Source organism: Hydra viridissima, unplaced genomic scaffold, assembly GCF_058129835.1.
Source record: "Hydra viridissima isolate aposymbiotic clone 2 unplaced genomic scaffold, HvirCarnegie_v1 scaffold_18, whole genome shotgun sequence".
In the NCBI taxonomy this organism is placed as follows: Eukaryota; Metazoa; Cnidaria; class Hydrozoa; order Anthoathecata; family Hydridae; genus Hydra; species Hydra viridissima.
The window spans coordinates 675,399-694,018 of NW_028324317.1; the positions used below are offsets into that span (position 1 = coordinate 675,399).

Sequence of the window (18,620 nt, forward strand, 5' to 3'; positions counted from 1 at the left end):
TTCTTTTTCTCACTACATTTCCTGTATGGTCAAGAAAGTCTTTCGTATGGTTTTTTTTTATTGAACTGCATACTTTATAAGCTAAGTTCTGAATCGCAGGAAACCCATTCAGCAACAGGTTTTTTTTAAAAAAAACAAACTAACAAACGAAACTCATCCTTAAGGAATTTAAGCAGTCGTTAGGTTTTCATTTGCAGAAATCTCGCTCAATAATTTCATTTTCCAGATCTACGCCAACAGGAGCTACATATAAGAGATAACTCTAACAGTCGTCTCTTTCTAGATTTACTTCAACCCATTCATAATGCAGAACAGGGATCCCAACAACAACGCAATAAAGAAACTAAAAATTTATAGTATGCTTTACAGAGAGATGATTTTAGTTTCAAATTTTTAACGATGAAAAAAATTACACTGCAATAAATTAAAACTATGAATGACGAAATAAAACACGGCACCAGAGATAAATCTAAAATAGAAAACTAACAATGTGTAGTCAGAAAAAAGAATTTTACATAAACAAGACCATTTTATTTCCTTTTTAATAGGTGCATGTGTAAAAAAAATAAATAAAAAATTAAACTCAGAGCTAATAAACACTTTACTCATCCACAAAGTATTATAACATTATTTTAAAATTTTACAACATTTTAGAAAACCTTCTCAAGAGCTTTCTTCAATTCAGTGATAGGGTTGGTACCAAAATCCATATTAAGAGTTTGCTTGTAAGTCACAGTTAATTCCAGTTTTCACAACTTTTTTAAATTGATCATTACAAGAAATCCTATGTTTCATGTTTTCCATCAGCTTTTGTGGTTTCATATATTTAGGTGAAGGAACTCCATCCTTAGGAGTGCAGTAAATTCATCCTTTTGACAGTAGAAAATTCTGATGATGAGACAAGTCTATTGACTCAGAATCAGATTAAGATTTGGTTGAAACTAAGAGAACACGGTCTGAATTAAAGGAAAAAACTATTTCAAAGTTAATACATAACTACCACTTACATGGCAGAAATTCGCTTATCGACTTTATCGAAAATGCTTCTATAGATTTAATCTTATTCCTTATTGAATATTGAGATAAGCCTGTAAACACTGGATGACATACATGACATAATTAGTCATCTCATGAAAGTATTTCATTAGTTAGCCATATGTAAGAATTGGTAATACTTTATGTCTAAGTTCCAGTAAAAATCCCTTAGTGAATCTGAACAGTTTTATTAATGTACGTAATGAATGAACGGAATAACTGATTCGCATTACTCCCTGTGATTCATTTCAAATATCTCTATGGTATAGTTGCTTTTGCTCATTAAAAACAACAGTTGTTGCATCAATTAAACTATAACATTAAATTAAAGCAAATAAAAGATGTAAATTTCTTCTTTCAATACTTTTACATTCAAACTTTTGTCAAAAGAAATTCACTAAGCCTGAAAATTAAAATTATCTTTCTTTTGTAATATCATAACCTGAGTATCATTTTAATACATTTTAAGCTGCACAGTAAACAGCAATTTTATCTGGCTTTTTAAAATCGTATTTTAGAGTTGCTTTTTAATTAGAATAGAAATAGCAAAAAAAAATTGTGATTTAAAGGTTCGGTTACACACATGAAACCATAAATTTTTTTTTTGTTGCTATAAAATAAAAGGAAGGGCATTTCAAATAAACTTTTCAAAGGGTAAAAATCTTTTACAGCTTGCAGAAGCAAAGAAACAATAAAACTCAGCACGAGCAGAATATTCTTATTGGACTCCAGCCTTCAACCTCAACTAATTTTGCACTGTCAGAACTGTATCACTGAACTATATACAATGGAGCTCACTACCTGATAGAATCTAGCAAAACAAGGGAGTTGAAAACAAAACAAGAGAGTTGTAAACAAAACATTGAAAAAAATAATCTAAAAATTAGTTGAAAATTTACAACAGTAAACTTAAGACGGTTCAAAATTCAATTAAAATAATCAATAGCACCTAACAAATTCAAACAAGAAAAACCTCATAGTACCTTATAAAAACCTTCATAAAAAAACTTCATAACTTGAAGAGGCAAAGCAAAGAAAATTTAAATTAGTGCACAAGGAAAATTGATTTTTTTGTTTGCAAAACTATTTCAAATTTATAAGTGTAAGAAATCAAAATTAAAAAATTTAAAATATTTATTCCATACTTCTCAAAAATACCATTCAAAGATAAAAATAAATTTTCATGGAAAGAAGTTTTCCACACTCAAAACTTTGTTTAAAAAACAAGAATTAAAATTTTAAAGTCTTCAGTTATCCACCAACTGTACTAAGGTATTACATAAGTTTTTTTTTTTTTACATTTCATTGATATATTTTGACAGCTACTAATAATAAATTTTATTAACCAATAGACTTTATTAACCAGTAACTATTTTTATAATAATTTAATAACTGTAATAAAATAAACTGTTATACTGTGATAAACTATACTTTCACAGATAACAGACAACTACAAACAGACAACTGCACAAAGAAACTAAGTATATAAAGTGTATATTTTATTCTTACTTTTACAAACAACTACATACACAGACAACTACATACAGACAGTTACAAACAGACAGCTAAATACAAACTGCATAAAGAAACTAAGTATACAGAATATAAACTAAGGCTGATGTAAAAACTAAATACAACATATACCAACAAATAGTGTTAAAAGAGTTGACATTTCAACCCTTTATGTATATGTAACTAAACTTAATAAAGTAATAGAGAAATTAAACTTAAAATTTTAGAATGAAATAAATCTTCTTTATAAATGTAAAACTAAATGAAAATCAACTTTTTAAAAGATTGCCTTTTAATCTACCATCGCTGCTTCTCCTTCACTTCTTTTCTTCCGCTACTGAACAAAGGGAGGTCTTACTTTCTTATATGTAAGATTGGTGTTTTCTTCTGTAGAATATCCAAATAACTTTTTAACAAAAGATGAAACAAAAATGATACGATGCCAAATAAATTCTCAAGTTGCCTCTAAATTAGTCATATTAAAATCTTAATAATCTGAAGGGATTTTTCTTAAAGAAAAATAAGACAATGACATGTCTGAAGAAATAAAAATTAAATTTCTAAAATTTGACAGTTCTAAAATATAAGTATGCTACTGTAAGTATTAAAATATAAACAATTAGACAAAGTGAGCAAACAATCCAAACTATAAAATAAAAACAAAATGAAATTATAACCTGCACAGAGCTCTCATGAGAAAGCAAATGAAACAAATTTATATAAGTGACAAATGAAAGTTTAATACATAAGTGCAAAGATAATCAAAAGCTAAAATAGTCCCTTCATTGACATAGGTCTGCTTTTTTAACAGAATTTAAAGTTCTACTACTAATAACTAGCTAATTGTTGTTATGCAAATTTTTTTACAAATTTTTCAGTTTAAATAAGAACTAATAATAAAATTTAAAATTAAAATAGAATTTAAAATAAATTAAAATAGAATTTAGAATAAATTAAAATAGAATTTAGAATAAATTAAAATAGAATTTAGAATAAATTAAAAGTATAGAAGTACATTTAAATCTAAAAACACTAAAAGGTTTCAAGGAAAACAAGCCTGCAATCACTTAGGATAAGAATTCTATATCCAAAGTTAATCACATAAGTTTAAAAACCTGACGTCTTCCACCACACCCTCCATTTTCTCTCAGTTGTGAGTAGATTTCCATAATGAAATACAATTTTCAAATAAAGAATAGATTGCTAAAACTCTATCAGAAGCTTCCAAGAAGTTCTCAAGAATTCAGGACAAAAAGGTATGTAAATAATTTTTTTTCAGCATTGTTAGTAAACAAAATTTTTGCTAACTTTGATCAATTTGCGATTTAAAATTAGAGAAAAAGAAAAACAATTTAAAACTAAAAGAAACTTTGCATACTTCAACTTTAAGTGCGTTTGCGTTTTCAAATCAATGTTATAATTCTTCTTTTTATTTAAGCTTGAAGTGGGTGTTGTGTTAATTTCTTCTGTACCTAAAACTGTAAAAACTTCTTAGTGTTTTTCTAGACCTATTTCTTAAATAGTTTAGTAAAAAATAAAAGTAGCTTATAGTATTTAAACTAATTCTTTTATTCTTTTGTATTGCTAGACCTTAAACAAAATTTAAATTTTAGATTTTATAAAAACCGTTTAATGAACTTTACAAGGAAAAACTTATTTCTTTTCCAAAAAGCACTAAATTATAGATTATTTTATTTTATTTACAGATTTTTCATAACATAAATTTAAAAACCATACATAACTGTTATATCGCAAATACAGAGAGAATATGAAGAAAGCATCTCTTACATGAAATAAACCATTTAACTCTTTTCTGCTTATTTAGTGAAATATCTTAAGGCATAACTTTTTCAATTTGTAATTTATTGAAATTGCAATTTTGTCATTTTGGATGATTTTATTGGCAACTTCTGGTAAAGATGCAAACGATGAAAGAGGAGTAGATATTCATATTTTACTAAATCTTTTATAAAGAATCATTTAATACTTCAGGCTACAGGAAGACCTTGCTTATCTACACTTTGGAATCCTTAAATTAATCCTTAAATCTTGTTTAACTTGCAAATCTTGCACAGAAAAAATTAAGAAAACCATCATAAGAGAGTTTGAAAAAGATTTATTTCCTTTCAGGATTTTTTTAAATCTCAGGCATACCTGGTTGACTTTGAAGTCGTTTGTTTTAAACATCTGTGTAATTTGTGTTTAGGAATAATTATACTAACTATTACCTTTATGGAGCCTAATCGTAGGAGTTATAAAAATTGTTCATGTAATTTCTATTTAGAAATTCGGAGAAAAATTTGCCAAATGATAAATTCGCAGCGTGATCATTTAAAAGACCCTTAGTTTTACTTTAAAATTTCCCGCGCAAAATCTTGTTTGAATTCTTGGAATATTTGAGCTATCTTAAACGCCATGATTTAAAAACAGTAGACTTTGTAAGATTAGGATAGGCATGTTTCTAAGTGAAATTTTTTTTATAGTGTTCGTCTTTCTGATTGAACATATCGATATTTAATATTTAAGAAATTTGAGTAATTTAACTTAGACTGAACTATTTGATACAATAAGGTAATTTAGGATAATTTATCCAATCATTCGCCCTTTACCCACTTGTTTGCCAACATGAGGGCGTGTTAAAATAACTTTGCGACTTAATTTTTCCAGATAGATAAACTTTTAAGCACAAGAACGTTAAACGTAGCAACAAAATAAAACTTTATAGAAGAAGAAGTTTGGTTACCTCGAATAATTTCGCGAGAAAATAATTATGCAAGAAAGACTAACTTGAAAACAGCAAAAACATTCAAAACAGATAGCTGTTGATAACTGAGCTGTTGTAACAGTTGAGCTGCTCAAACTTTTCACTAAATGCAACGTTACAATGATATTTTTAAATCAGATTTATACCAGCCAACTTTTACATAACCTTATTTTATATAATCATTTCACTTCGCATCTTCTCATCATTTTTCATTATTTCACTTCACAGCTTCTTTTACAATTACAGCAAGACACCGCAAGAACTCTAAAATAGCCACTGTTACAGGTATATCATAAAAAGAGTAATAGAATTAACCATATATTCGTGCGAATTAGAAAGAGATGAGAGAACTTCGGATGAAGTTTGCTTCTAAGTTAAAATATAATTTTATATAAAAGTAAAAGAACAACTTTATAGCTGTCAACTTGTTACAAACTGCTTCAATCGAAAAATTTAAATAGTTATAAATGTTCTAGACAATTAAACTTTGGAGTAGAAAATCATCAAAAGCACTTTTTAATTTTTTACTTTTGGTTGAGAGAAATTCTTAAAAGAAGACTATTTTAGACATTTACATTTTTTGATTAAAATACCTCAACCGTAACATCTTATTCCAATATTCCTCCGATATTGACAATTTTTATTTTAGCACGCGACGCTACTGTTTCAGATTAGGCGGAGCACCGCTTTGTTTTATTTTATGTGTGTACGAAACTTGAACATGTAAAAATAGATCATCATAGTTGGAAATAAAACATGTTCTACTTGGGATTTAATATTTAATATAAAAAAAAATCAATGTCATTAACAATTTAAGATTGAAACCGTCATATATAAGTTTATAAATATAATGCGACTGTTTTGTTCGTGAGAGAAAAAAAAGAAAAAAAAAAACCAAAAAATAAATTCTTTTAAATTGGGCAGAGTTTCACACGCCAACGATATTTTAACAAAAGATGAACTTACATGAAGAAAAACTTCAATCCGCTGTAAAAAATGAAACGTCTAATTCAACGAGAATGCTATGCGTTGTGAAATCATTTTGGGCTCCTCTGAAGATTTTCTACTTCACGAGTCACATCAAGTTGCAAGTTTAAAGTGAGCAACGATTTCGTTTGTCAATCAATTTATACCGTTCGAAATTGCAGTTAGCAGGTGGTTCACGGGCGCCTTCTGAAACAGTTGAAAAATTTATTGCGTAATTTCTGTTTTAAAATTAATGACTTCAGTAACTTTGCGATATTTTTATCAACGCGCTTGGTTCCGCCTTTGATTACCAGTCTCCATCTGAATAATGATTACAGATGGTTTTCCGTAGCGCTGCCTAATGCGTCATTTATAATCAACATTTCTAACGTAGGTTATACCGCGTTATCAATGAGTTGTATTTTGTAATCATGCAAAAACTTAAGCAAATAGAAAACCAGTTTGTATATCAAATGACGAGATGATGATCTTACCGAAATGAATCGACTTAATTTACTTGTTTAATATTGAAACAAAGTAAAACATTGGAAAAAAAAATAAAAGAGGGTAAACCTCATTTCTAATGTTAAGTTTGTTTCGTTTGCTGAAAACAAAATATTCTTTTGGTTTCGATTTGTGTTGAGTTTTGAAACGTTTTAAAGCGTGATGAAGGAAGACTGGCATCACGCGTTAATAGAATGCTCTCAAATAAATATAAAAATTTTAACAACGTTATTTGAAATTATTAACAACCGTTAAGTTTTTAGCAATTCTTTTTTCTTAAATTGACATAACTATCAAAATCTTGTGATTAAGAGAAGAATGTCAGGTTCTCATAGAAGTTTATTAGAAAATTCATGGAGTTCATTGAAATTCATTGAAATTCATTGAATTTCAATGAATTTCAATGAAATTTAATTACTCGTAGAAATTGTTTACCCACACTCTTAAAATAGTAACGAATTGCATAACAGTTTTTGCGAACGTATATTTTTTGTAAAACGTATGGTCAATTTTTTTATATCACTGTTATAAATTCGCAAACAACTTTTTTTTTTAGGGTGATCTGATAGTATGTTAATTGGGCTGTGGTAATAACAGGACGGATAATTTTAGCGATATACTAACTCAACAAGTTTAAAGTTACGTAACAAGTGATAATTGTCAGAATGGTATCCTTTTGTAGAACGAACGTAATAATCTTAGAATAGAAGGACTTTCTATTTAGCTTCTTATAATGTAGTAAAGAATTACTTTTATTTGTAACAGTCCTCAAAGAAATTACCAAAATCTTATAACTCCAAAATATCAGCCTTTTGATTAGGGAAAAAGTTCGTCGAATCCCTAATCTCGCTTAAAAAACCCTATCCTTGCAAAAAAAAAAATCCCCAAATATGTACTTTTATCAGTTCGCTATAAAACTCGAGGGAAAAAGTGACATAAAAGAATAGTGTGAAAATGCGTAGATAATTGGCGCAAATCATTCACAAAATTTTTTAATGGCAAAACCCTGTTGAAAAAGAGTGAGAATGAAGCACAACTTGTACTCAGCCAATTGAAATTAAGTTATTGAACGCAACAAGTTTAGAAAATAATTTCTTAATTAAAACGTGCTAGGTTATGTAAAATTTTAACATATTTTCTACTAAAAGTGATCTTTTTTTTTATTGAATATTTCCATATTTTCTAAATCAATTTATTAATTTCTTAAATATCTTTTTCACTGTTTTTTGCTTTTTTTTCTAATTTGTATCTCATGTAATTACGTTTTGCAGGTTTAATGACGGGGGTAATATACCATTGTTAAGAGCTTTTAAAGCTTCTTTTTCATAATCCTTCAAAAATTTAAAAAAAAAATAAATCGTAAACTATTTTAAAAGCATACTTTAAATTATCTTTTTCTTTTGTTATACTGCTTCTGAATAGCACTGATAATTTAACTAACTAAATTTTGGCGCAACCCATGATTAACCCCCCGAAACTTTACGTATTTCATTAAGATCAGAGAAAAGCCGCAGGAACATATTTGTTCCGGTAGATGAGAAATTGCATTAGCGCGAAAACCAAAGTTTTCTCGTCTAACTTCCCTAAGTTCACGGGAAAAAAATGTCAGACGAAGTATCGTCTATACTCCATATAGTTTTCCCCAACAAGCGTCAAGATTTGAAAACAAATTTTATAACTTCCCAACGGAATTAATCAAAAATCTTTTGACCTCTAATCCGAAGTTGAAAATTTGAACGGCCCCAGGAGGTTATTTTCGCAGAATTGACTTTGTGTCGAATGTTTACAAAAGCCAAAAACTGTCTGAGATGTTTCCTTCGATTTTTTTATTTTTGATTCCGTAAAATAACGTAATAAAAAAGAATTCGAAAAATAACTTTATGAAGGAAATCTACCACCTTAATTTGACACAACCGAAAATAAAAAGGTTATTCGCAGAAAACTGAGTGATTTTCAAAACAAAATTAAGCCATTTTAAGGAACCGCTAAATGCAATTGGTATTATAGACTTTTTTTTCCAACGAAGCTTCTTTTTTTGTTAATGTTTTACGAGACTTCTTAAGTGCTATTCTTTCTCACTTCTGGTTGAATGGTTATATAAAAACTTTCGTTAGTTTTCACATGGCTGCATCAACTTTTTCGCACTAAAATCCTACTCTTTATTTTAACAGTAGAGTTTTTTTTAGTTGAGGATGTTGAATCAAATTATATCAATCATAGAAAAGTCGTTAAAAGATTGACAAAAGCATATTTTCAATCATGTTTAAGGCATGACATAGGGCCAATGTTTTTCTGGTTAAACTTATAACGATGGCTCCGCGGAAAACAAATTTGATTTATCTGCTTTCTCCGTATAAAACAAAATTGGCTTGTCTGCAATCTCCGCGTAAAACAAAATTGGACTATCTGCATTTTTGCCAGATAAGTTTTTGGAGTATCTGCGTTTTTCGGGTGCGTAAATTTTTGGTGGTGTTTCTTTAAATATTCGAAGTTTTTTATAAAATTCTACAATTTTTTAAATAATAGCGATTATTTAAACATTTATTAATAGCGATTATTTAAGCATTTGTTAATAGCGATTATTTAAACAATTATTAATAGCAATTATTTAAACACAAAACCTTGATCATAACTCGATTAAGTTTGTGAGTAATCAAGTAGTTTTAGTTAAGATTAATATGTTAAAAATAACTTAAGTTGTTGTTAATAATAATATAGAATATGTAACAAAACATTGTTATGTTACATACTAATTGCTAAATTCATCATACATACTTTGTCAATTTTATTTAGCCTTGTTGTTGTGACTAACAACTTTAGATCAAATTAAATTCTTATTATGTTATGTTGCAATGTTGCTAAGTGGTCTTTATACGCAAGATCTGCATATAAATATATACAGGATGTCTGCCAAATCAGGAAAATGTCAGGGAATTCGGATATCTTCAAATTAATCAGGGGATTATCAGGGAAATTAGGTTTTTTATTAGGATTATTAGAAAAATTTTCCCTCAGACTATAAGAAGTGACCATTCGATATTTGTGATTGACAAAGGGAGTGATATGAATTCGGCTTATCGTAACGATGTTAGACTTAGCTGTGCAGATCATAATCTGAATATAGCTGTTGAAAAGACTTTGAAACCCCCTGGTGCTAAATTAGTTCATGAAATGATCAAGACTTTAAAGGAAATGGTGGGCTACTTCAAACATAGTAGGAAAAACCAGCAACTAAATCACACTTTAAAACAGGATACTGCAACTCGTTGGAACAGTCAAGTTTTTCGTTTGCAATCATTGTTATGCCAGTTAGATCTTGTCAAGTCCATTCTTGATGACTCAAATCAGTTTTAAAAACTTGAGCAGCTGAACAACGTTAACGAAAAACTGTTATTTGCAGTTGTAGACTTTTTGCATCCTTTTCACAAGGCTACTGTGCAATTGTCACATGACAATGTGCCGACGTTCCTTGATGTATGGCCGATGTTATTTTGTCTTCGGTCAGTCTGTAAGATCAATGGTTCAGACAGTGAAAGTATGCGTGATTTGTAGGCAGCTTTTCTGTCCAGCTTGAATGAAATATATTATTCATCCTTTTTACAAGCTATCAACACTTATTGTTTCTTCTTACAAATACTTGTCTTTCGTCAATGCAGAAGATCGCAACTTTGTTTATTCAGAGATGCGTAGTATGGTAGACAAAGTTATTTCTTCACAAAATCAGGTGATACGCAAGGACTCAGGCAATACAGATGAAGACAGCTTTAGTGAATGCAGTCATTCAGATCAGCTGCCTCATTCAAAGAAGAACAAAGCTGACCCTGAATCGTATGTTTGCTGGCAGACCTTAAAACAGCTGCCGTTTTTTGTCTAAGTTCGACAGTTATGAAATAAGACATGAGTTCGAAAAATACTTGCCACTGCCCGTGACAGCGTGTGATGCATTGCATTTCTGGAAAGACGATGAGCGTGAACACAAGCTTCCGATGAAGGCATTGATTGGTAGAAAGTTTTTGGCTATTCCTGCAATAATTACTGGCAGTGAAAGAGTGTTTTCAGTGTGTGGGGTGACAATGAGTGAGCGCAGGGCTCGTCTAAACCCAGAAATATTAGAAATACTGATAATTCTCAAATACAACATGCAGTCCTGATTACTAGACTGACAGTAGGCTACTTAAGCTACCATTATCTGTGTTCAGAAAAATACTGTTTTAATGTTTTGTGCACTTTGACTGCAGCTATTAGCAATTAGCAACTTCATTGTTTTTTGACCTTATGAAGTTGCAGTAAATTGCAAGTTATTTTAAATAACTTGCAATGCTTTAGCTACTAAATATTACTTTAATTTATTTGTGTTTTATTATTGTCGATGTAAAGCTTTGTAACTAATAAAAAAACAGTTGTGTTGATACCGAACCGAACCCAAACTTTACTTGTTACCGAACCGAACCAGAGCTGTGCTTATCGAACTCAAACGTTATATATAAACGAATCGTTATATAATTCCGAATTTTTAAAATATTTGATATAAACGAACCGAAACCGATTTTTTAAAAAAGGGTTCGATTGCTATCTCTGTTAGTAATGCGTTGTTCAATTCTTGAGGGCTTGTTGTAAACATGAAAATTTTTTTAGCTTTAAAAATATAATTCTATCCTATTATTTTGTTAAGCCCGATTATTTGATTAAGACTCTCACCCATCGGGAGCCATTGTTGTATAAAAAAAATAAACTGACAAAATTATAAAAAAATCAATAATCAGCAAGAAAGTTGCTGACTGTTGATTTTTTAAAAATTTTGGTAGTTTATTTTACTTTATATAACAATGGCCGTCGATGGGTGAGAGTCTTAGTCAAATACTAGGGCTTAACAAAATGGTAAAATGGAATTATATAGTCCGTTGACTTGAAACTAAAGCATATAATTAAAACTTAAAACTAATTCAAGAACTCACCAATCTCGGTTTGGTTCATCGCAGATTTCAGTTGGTAGTATTTCATTATAGGAGACCAGTTCAAACCTTTTTTTTTAATTTAACTGCCTTTTTACTGTCTATGTTTTTTTGTCACGTTGAAATCAGCAAGTGAAGAATTTAAAACTGAGTCTTGCTGTTGCATGACTCAGTTAAAAACTCTTAACGTGCTGGTTTATATCAGTTTGAGAAAAACTGTAGAATTCAACACTTGTTTAGTCGATCAACCAGCTACTTACATAACGATCGCAGAAAAGATTATTTTCAATAAAAAAAATGGAGATACTAGAGGAAGAAATGAACCGGTACGTCATCTACTTTTGTTCTACTCTTGTTATTTGTTACCTGATTTTTCAACAATTTTAGTTTCATAGTCAGAAAAGCCGGGGAAAAAAGAGGAAAATATGAATTTACAGAAGTGAATAAGGCAGGATGAGGTGAGAGTACATAAATAATAACAAAGTTTGTATCTGAATAACAGATCTTGAATATGAAATACAAAACTGTTCTTTAATAGTTACTATTGGTTTATTAATCCTTATTTCAAAACAATGCCACAAGTCCTAATTTATGCAAATCTCAATCGTGCAGGTACTGCTGATTTATTCAGTATTGCTCAAGTTTTTTTTTAAAACAGTTGCTTTAGGAAAGATGGATCATTGGCATCATTTTTGTTCTTAAGGTGCAGAGTCCCCGTAAGTCAAGTCACTTTAACAATCAATAAAATGCTTTCCATCAAAAGGAAAGTTACAGGGAAGGCAAATTTGTTTCAGTGACTAAGGGTGTTCCTGAAATAACTTATATTAAATGGTTTGTTTCACTTCTAAAACTGCTCTTGTTTTTTGAAAAAGCGCCTATTTCTTTGTACTCGTTATTAACTGTGAAAATAATTTGCTGAAGAATTTAAGAGCGTTTTACTCAAATTTATCATAGCAATTAACGGACTTCTTTTTCGTAGAACGGCTTTATTAGACGAAGTTGTCATGGAGAACGAGTTCGACGATATAAAGGGTAATAAAATATATTTAACATTTCCCATTTCAGACAGATTCTCATTTTCAAAAAAAAAACCTTCTCATTTAGTTGAAAAGTTTCCACAAGATGTGTTTACAACGCTTGCTGATTTGTTGACTTATGATTGGCAAAAGTTTGCACGATGTCTTTTGGTTGATGACTCAGAAATCGATAATGTAAAAGAAGAATTTGAAACGACGAGAGAACAAACTTTGCAAATACTGAACAAGTGGCGTAAGAATAATTCATCAAAAAAATGGCGAGATGTGAAAAGCGGATTACTTTTTTGCAACCGTAAAGATTTGATCAGTGAATGCAAACGAAGTAGGTATTTTGAGCTTGATAATTTTTGTGCCGCTGTTGCATGTCGATGTTCTCCTGCGGTCCCTGAATATTTATTAGAGATAAAAAAAAGTTAGAAAACACAAAATATGCAAAAAAAAGTTAAAACACTGAAGACCATTAAAAGATTTTTTTAACAAACACGAACATTTTTGACAAGGACAAACTTTCCTTAATTTATTTAGCAAACTTGTCACAAACCTTTCGGGCCTTTTTATCAGCAACATTATTTAGCAATTTTGCGGATTAAATTCACACTTGAATTAAGTTCAAAAAAGGTCTATTTATAAATTATAGCATTATTACATTTAAATGCTTAGTTTACAATATAATTTCAAATATGAAACAAAAGTTTAATGTGACTCGCTATCTTGATTTTTTTTGCAGCGCTCCTGCATTGCACGATTATAACCTCCCACCCTCCCCCAAAGGGTAATACTGCATAAACTTCTAACGAAGAAAAGTTTTTATCAACTTTTTCAACATCCTTTTTTAAGAGAATTGATTTCGATTTCGAAAATATAACTGTATTGCGACGAGGCTCTCAAATTAAACTTCAAAATATTCCTCTGGGAGTATTTTACATGTAAAATGCTTTTTCTAAGAAAATCTGTAATTGCTTTTAATAGCGTGAATAGAATTGCTTGAAAATAAAACAAACTTAGACAGAATATTTCATCATAATACTAGCAAGCGTATTAAATATTACATTCAGCAGATAGTGACAAATATTTTTAACAGAAATTGTTGATTTAATTGCATTTGTCTTAAATTTATGTTTTTTATGTGTTAGACAAATCATTATAGAGGCATTAACAATGTTGAGCAAGTATATGAACGGATTCGCCCAATATTCAGCTGCAAAAATTCATGCATATGCTTAAAAAATATTTCTCAAAGAAACTATTTATCTTCGAGATATTATGTTTAAACTATCAAAAACAAAAAAATGTGAATTACGAAATGCCGTTCAAAATATAACTTCTAAATATTCCTCAAAAAATGTCACCGTGCAGTTAAATATGAAAAGTTTTTGTCTTTTAGAGTTAATGTCCCGACACTCCATTTTCGGTATCCTGCGGCCGACAAAAGCCTTTTTTTCGCGTGACGATGAACTTCATCAAATTCATAAATTCGTGTGCCAAACAAACGATTCGGGTAAATCAATCACGGTTTTAACTGGAATGTCTGGAATAGGAAAAACTCAGCTCGCTAGAAAGTATGCAGCATTTTATAACGACCAATTTCAAAGTATTGTGTGGGTGGATGCATCGTTTGATAAAATACAAGTTTCTATGACTAATCTCTGTCACCAACTAGGGTTAAGCGTAAGAGATTCTCAAGGCGATCCGTTCGATATTGAAGTAGTTTCTAGAAAAATACATCACTATTTTGAAAAAGGTAAAACGCTTTACATTTTCGACAACGTCGACGATGAGAGTGTGAAGAATTTTGAAAAATACGTATCTAACAAAAAAAATGCATTTACTTTGGTAACATCGCAATGGAAATCATGGTCTACCGATGTTAATCAAGTGCAAATTAACTCTTTCTCTCCTCAAGATGCTTTACTTTTCGCAAAAAGAAATATTAAACAAATATTAATAAGCGATGACGAAAAACTAAAAGAAATAACCAAAGTGCTTCAATATCATCCACTCGCCATTAATCAAGCCATTCTCTATATAAACAACAACAGCGTTTCTTTGCAGGAATATTTAGATCTTTTTCGATCATATCCTTTCGAAATGCTGGAGGAAGGTTTCCCCACTGAAGTGGAAACAAAGTTTATTATAACATCACTTAGCTTAGTATTAAACAAAATAGAGAAATCGAATGAAAAATCAGTGGAAATTTTGAACCATTTATCGTATTGCGACGGTCAACACATTACAAAAAAGTTTATTCACGGCATTTTAAAACACCTGAAAATAAACGAAGAGCTTTTGATAAATCGAGCAATAAGTTTACTAGTAAGTTATTCGTTGCTTGATCGTTTCGACGATGACAATGATAGGTACGCGATGCACAAAATGACACAGTTAGCGTGTAAATGTTATCAAAAACGCAAAGAAATAACAGATATATGCAACGAAAATATCGCCCGTTTTCTAAAATTAGAGTTGGAAGTGGTAAAGGAACACGTTGATGATGGAAAGCACTTCTATAACCATTTCATCCATATGTTTCGTTTTAATAAACCAAAAATGTGTGAAGTGTTTCATCAACAGAGTCAGAGTATCCAAAGTTTCTTATCAAACAAAGGTTTCTTTCAAGAAGCAATAAACATTCTCGATGCCATTGAAAAGTATAACATAAAATCTGATGGAATTGAAAATGAAATAACTTTAGATACTAAACATAGCATAGCAAACTGTTTAAGAAATATGGGAAAATATAATGAAGCTTTAGAAATTTATTGTCAAGTTGATAAAATACGAACGGATATTTTAGGTATCAATCATCAATCAACATTGGCTACAAAAAATAATATAGCAATCTGTTTGAGTCGAATGGGAAAATATAATGAAGCTTTAGAAATATGTTATGAAGTTGATAAAATACAAAAGGATATTTTAGGTATCAATCATCCATCAACATTGGATACAAAAAATAATATAGCAATCTGTTTGAGTCGAATGGGAAAATATAATGAAGCTTTAGAACTTTGTTATCAAGTTGATAAAATACAAACGGATATTTTAGGTATCAATCATCCATCAACATTGGCTACAAAAAATAATATAGCAAACCGTTTGAGTGATATGGGAAAATATAATGAAGCTTTAGAAATTTGTTATCAAGTTGATAAAATACAAACGGATATTTTAGGTATCAATCATCCATCAACATTGGCTACAAAAAATAATATAGCAAACCGTTTGAGTGATATGGGAAAATATAATGAAGCTTTAGAAATTTATTATCAAGTTGATAAAATACATACGGAAATTTTAGATATCAATCATCCATCAACGTTGGATACAAAAAATAATATAGCAATCTGTTTGAGCCGAATGGGAAAATATAATGAAGCTTTAGAAATTTATTATCAAGTTGATAAAATACAAACGGATATTTTAGGTATCAATCATCCATCAACATTGGATACAAAAAATAATATAGCAATCTGTTTGAGTCGAATGGGAAAATATAATGAAGCTTTAGAAATTTGTTATCAAGTTGATAAAATACAAACGGATATTTTAGGTATCAATCATCCATCAACATTGGCTACAAAAAATAATATAGCAAACCGTTTGAGTGATATAGGAAAATATAATGAAGCTTTAGAAATTTATTATCAAGTTAATAAAATACAAACGGATATTTTAGGTATCAATCATCCATCAACATTGGCTACAAAAAATAATATAGCAAACCGTTTGAGTGATATGGGAAAATATAATGAAGCTTTAGAAATTTATTATCAAGTTGATAAAATACGAACGGAAATTTTAGGTATCAATCATCCATCAACATTGGATACAAAAAATAATATAGCAAACTGTTTGAGTGATATGGGAAAATATAATGAAGCTTTAGAAATTTATTATCAAGTTGATAAAATACGAACGGATATTTTAGGTATCAATCATCCATCAACATTGAATACAAAAAATAATATAGCAAACTGTTTGAGTCGAATGGGAAAATATAATGAAGCTTTAGAAATTTATTATCAAGTTGATAAAATACGAACGGATATTTTAGGTATCAATCATCCATCAACATTGAATACAAAAAATAATATAGCAAACTGTTTGAGTCGAATGGGAAAATACAATGAAGCTTTAGAGATTTATTATCAAGTTTATAAAATACAAACGGATATTTTAGGTATCAATCATCCATCAACATTGGCTACAAAAAATATTATAGCAATCTGTTTGAGAGTTATGATACAACTAGAAATTGAAGTTTTGAAAGATATGAAATGAAAGGTGGAAAATGAAAAATCAAAGTTGTCAACTATTTTAATCGTTTTCCTAAATATCGATTAATGTTAATTTATTAGAAATATGTAAATAAGTTTTTATGATTATTGCATCTTTTTTTTAACGGAAATTTTTTATCCAATGTACGATAAAATGTTTGAAGATGGTAGAAGTTGTAACAAAGTAAAGTTATGAAGGAGGAACCCATAAAAAAAAAGACCTTGTATTGAGTTAATGAATGAATTTCTTAAATGCAAATGAATGAAAATTTTTTCGAAAGAGTATAAAGTTAAAAATAATTTTTTTACAGCCGGAAAATTAGAAACGTGAAGTTTCAGAAAAAAAGGCCCTTGGGAAAAGTTTTAAATAAATTTCGAATGATGTTTTATGTAAAAGTGAAATAAAAAATTAAAAGTTCGATAGTTTTTTTATAACTTTGTTAAACTATTAAATTTTTTATTTCGTTTGCAAATAAATAGCCGTAACTCATAATAATGTCATAACTAATATAATAAAATATTTTTCTTATAATTAAACTTTGCGTTAAATAAGAATGAGGCTGGCAAAATTAATTGCACTCTAAGTCAGAAGTCAACGTATGTGGCTGTTAACGTCAGAAATAACAGAAAAAAATGCGTGCAAATTTTTACTTAGCGTGTACTAAGGGTCTGCGTCTCGGAATCGTTTTCTCTGAAATGAACCGGAACAAGCATAACGAGACAAGAAATTTCCCGGAAAAAATTTACGAATAAACTTAAACTGAAGTTATAAACCGGGACAATATTATTTCTTTCGAATTTTAAAAATTGTGTTCCGGATATCATCGTCTCGTCTCGTCTCGAATAAAAAAAATAACGAGACGCAGATGCTTAGCGTGTACATTTGTATACGCCAAGTAAAAAGTAAATTCGATTGCAATCAAAGCAAGAGGATCGCTAGTGTCGCTTTAATCGGTCTGTTACAATTATTCTTGGTGCAACTCGTGTTCAGCCTGCTTTTGATATTGCTAAATCAAAAAATTTGGTGTCTTTTTTGGCATCTTGATGCACGTATATTTTACAAATAGATAAGGAAAAAAATTAATGAAGAGAAAAAATCGAACTGTAAACCAACAAAACCCAGATGAGTAAATCAAATCAGAAAATCTTCAAAACCTTCAAGCAGAATGTCATTTAATGGTCAAAATGAAAAAAAATTTTCAACCCTTTTTCTTGAATATTCCTTAATAACAAAGAGTTGATAAAAGTAAAACCAATACTTTAAATTAATCTATTTTGTTATTATTTAAACACATGACCTAATACATTGTGCCATGTTGCCTAATGCGTTAGGCAGTTGGCATATGATCAATCATATGCCCCACTTTTCACATTCTTTTTCTCACTACATTTCCTGTATGGTCAAGAAAGTCTTTCGTATGGTTTTTTTTCATTGAACTGCATACTTTCTAAGCTAAGTTCTGAATCGCAGGAAACCCATTCAGCAACAGGTTTTTTTAAAAAAAAACAAACTAACAAACGAAACTCATCCTTAAGGAATTTAAGCAGTCGTTAGGTTTTCATTTGCAGAAAT

General features: G+C 29.7%; 2 protein-coding genes, 1 long non-coding RNA gene and 1 pseudogene across 4 annotated transcripts in view; 2 read left to right on the forward strand and 2 right to left on the reverse strand.

Annotated features, from left to right (window-relative positions):
• The window catches only part of LOC145193748 (uncharacterized), a 145,978-nt gene extending 128,713 nt beyond the window's left edge, over positions 1 to 17,265 (forward strand). The window contains 1 exon segment of the mRNA XM_090074946.1: positions 15,565 to 17,265. Within this exon segment, the coding sequence (XP_089931072.1) occupies positions 15,565 to 17,051 (1,487 nt within the window). The 3' untranslated portion in view covers positions 17,052 to 17,265.
• The window catches only part of LOC149876693 (uncharacterized), a 615,724-nt pseudogene that overhangs the window by 460,515 nt on the left and 136,589 nt on the right, over positions 1 to 18,620 (reverse strand).
• LOC149876720 (uncharacterized) lies at positions 3,916 to 6,442 on the reverse strand. Of its 2 annotated transcripts, none has more exons than XR_016448564.1 (3): positions 6,278 to 6,442; positions 5,335 to 5,414; positions 3,916 to 4,025 (listed from the first exon to the last, which is right to left on the reverse strand). It is a non-coding gene; the product is annotated as an uncharacterized LOC149876720 (long non-coding RNA). The 2 variants fall into 2 exon arrangements; XR_016448563.1 differs by having other exon boundaries at positions 3,922 to 4,025; positions 5,291 to 5,414.
• LOC149876721 (uncharacterized) overlaps positions 15,664 to 18,620 on the forward strand; it is a 91,894-nt gene continuing 88,937 nt past the window's right edge. The window contains exon 1 of the mRNA XM_090075034.1: positions 15,664 to 16,248. The gene's annotated coding sequence lies outside the window, so the exon portion shown is untranslated. The remainder of the gene's footprint in view (positions 16,249 to 18,620) is intronic.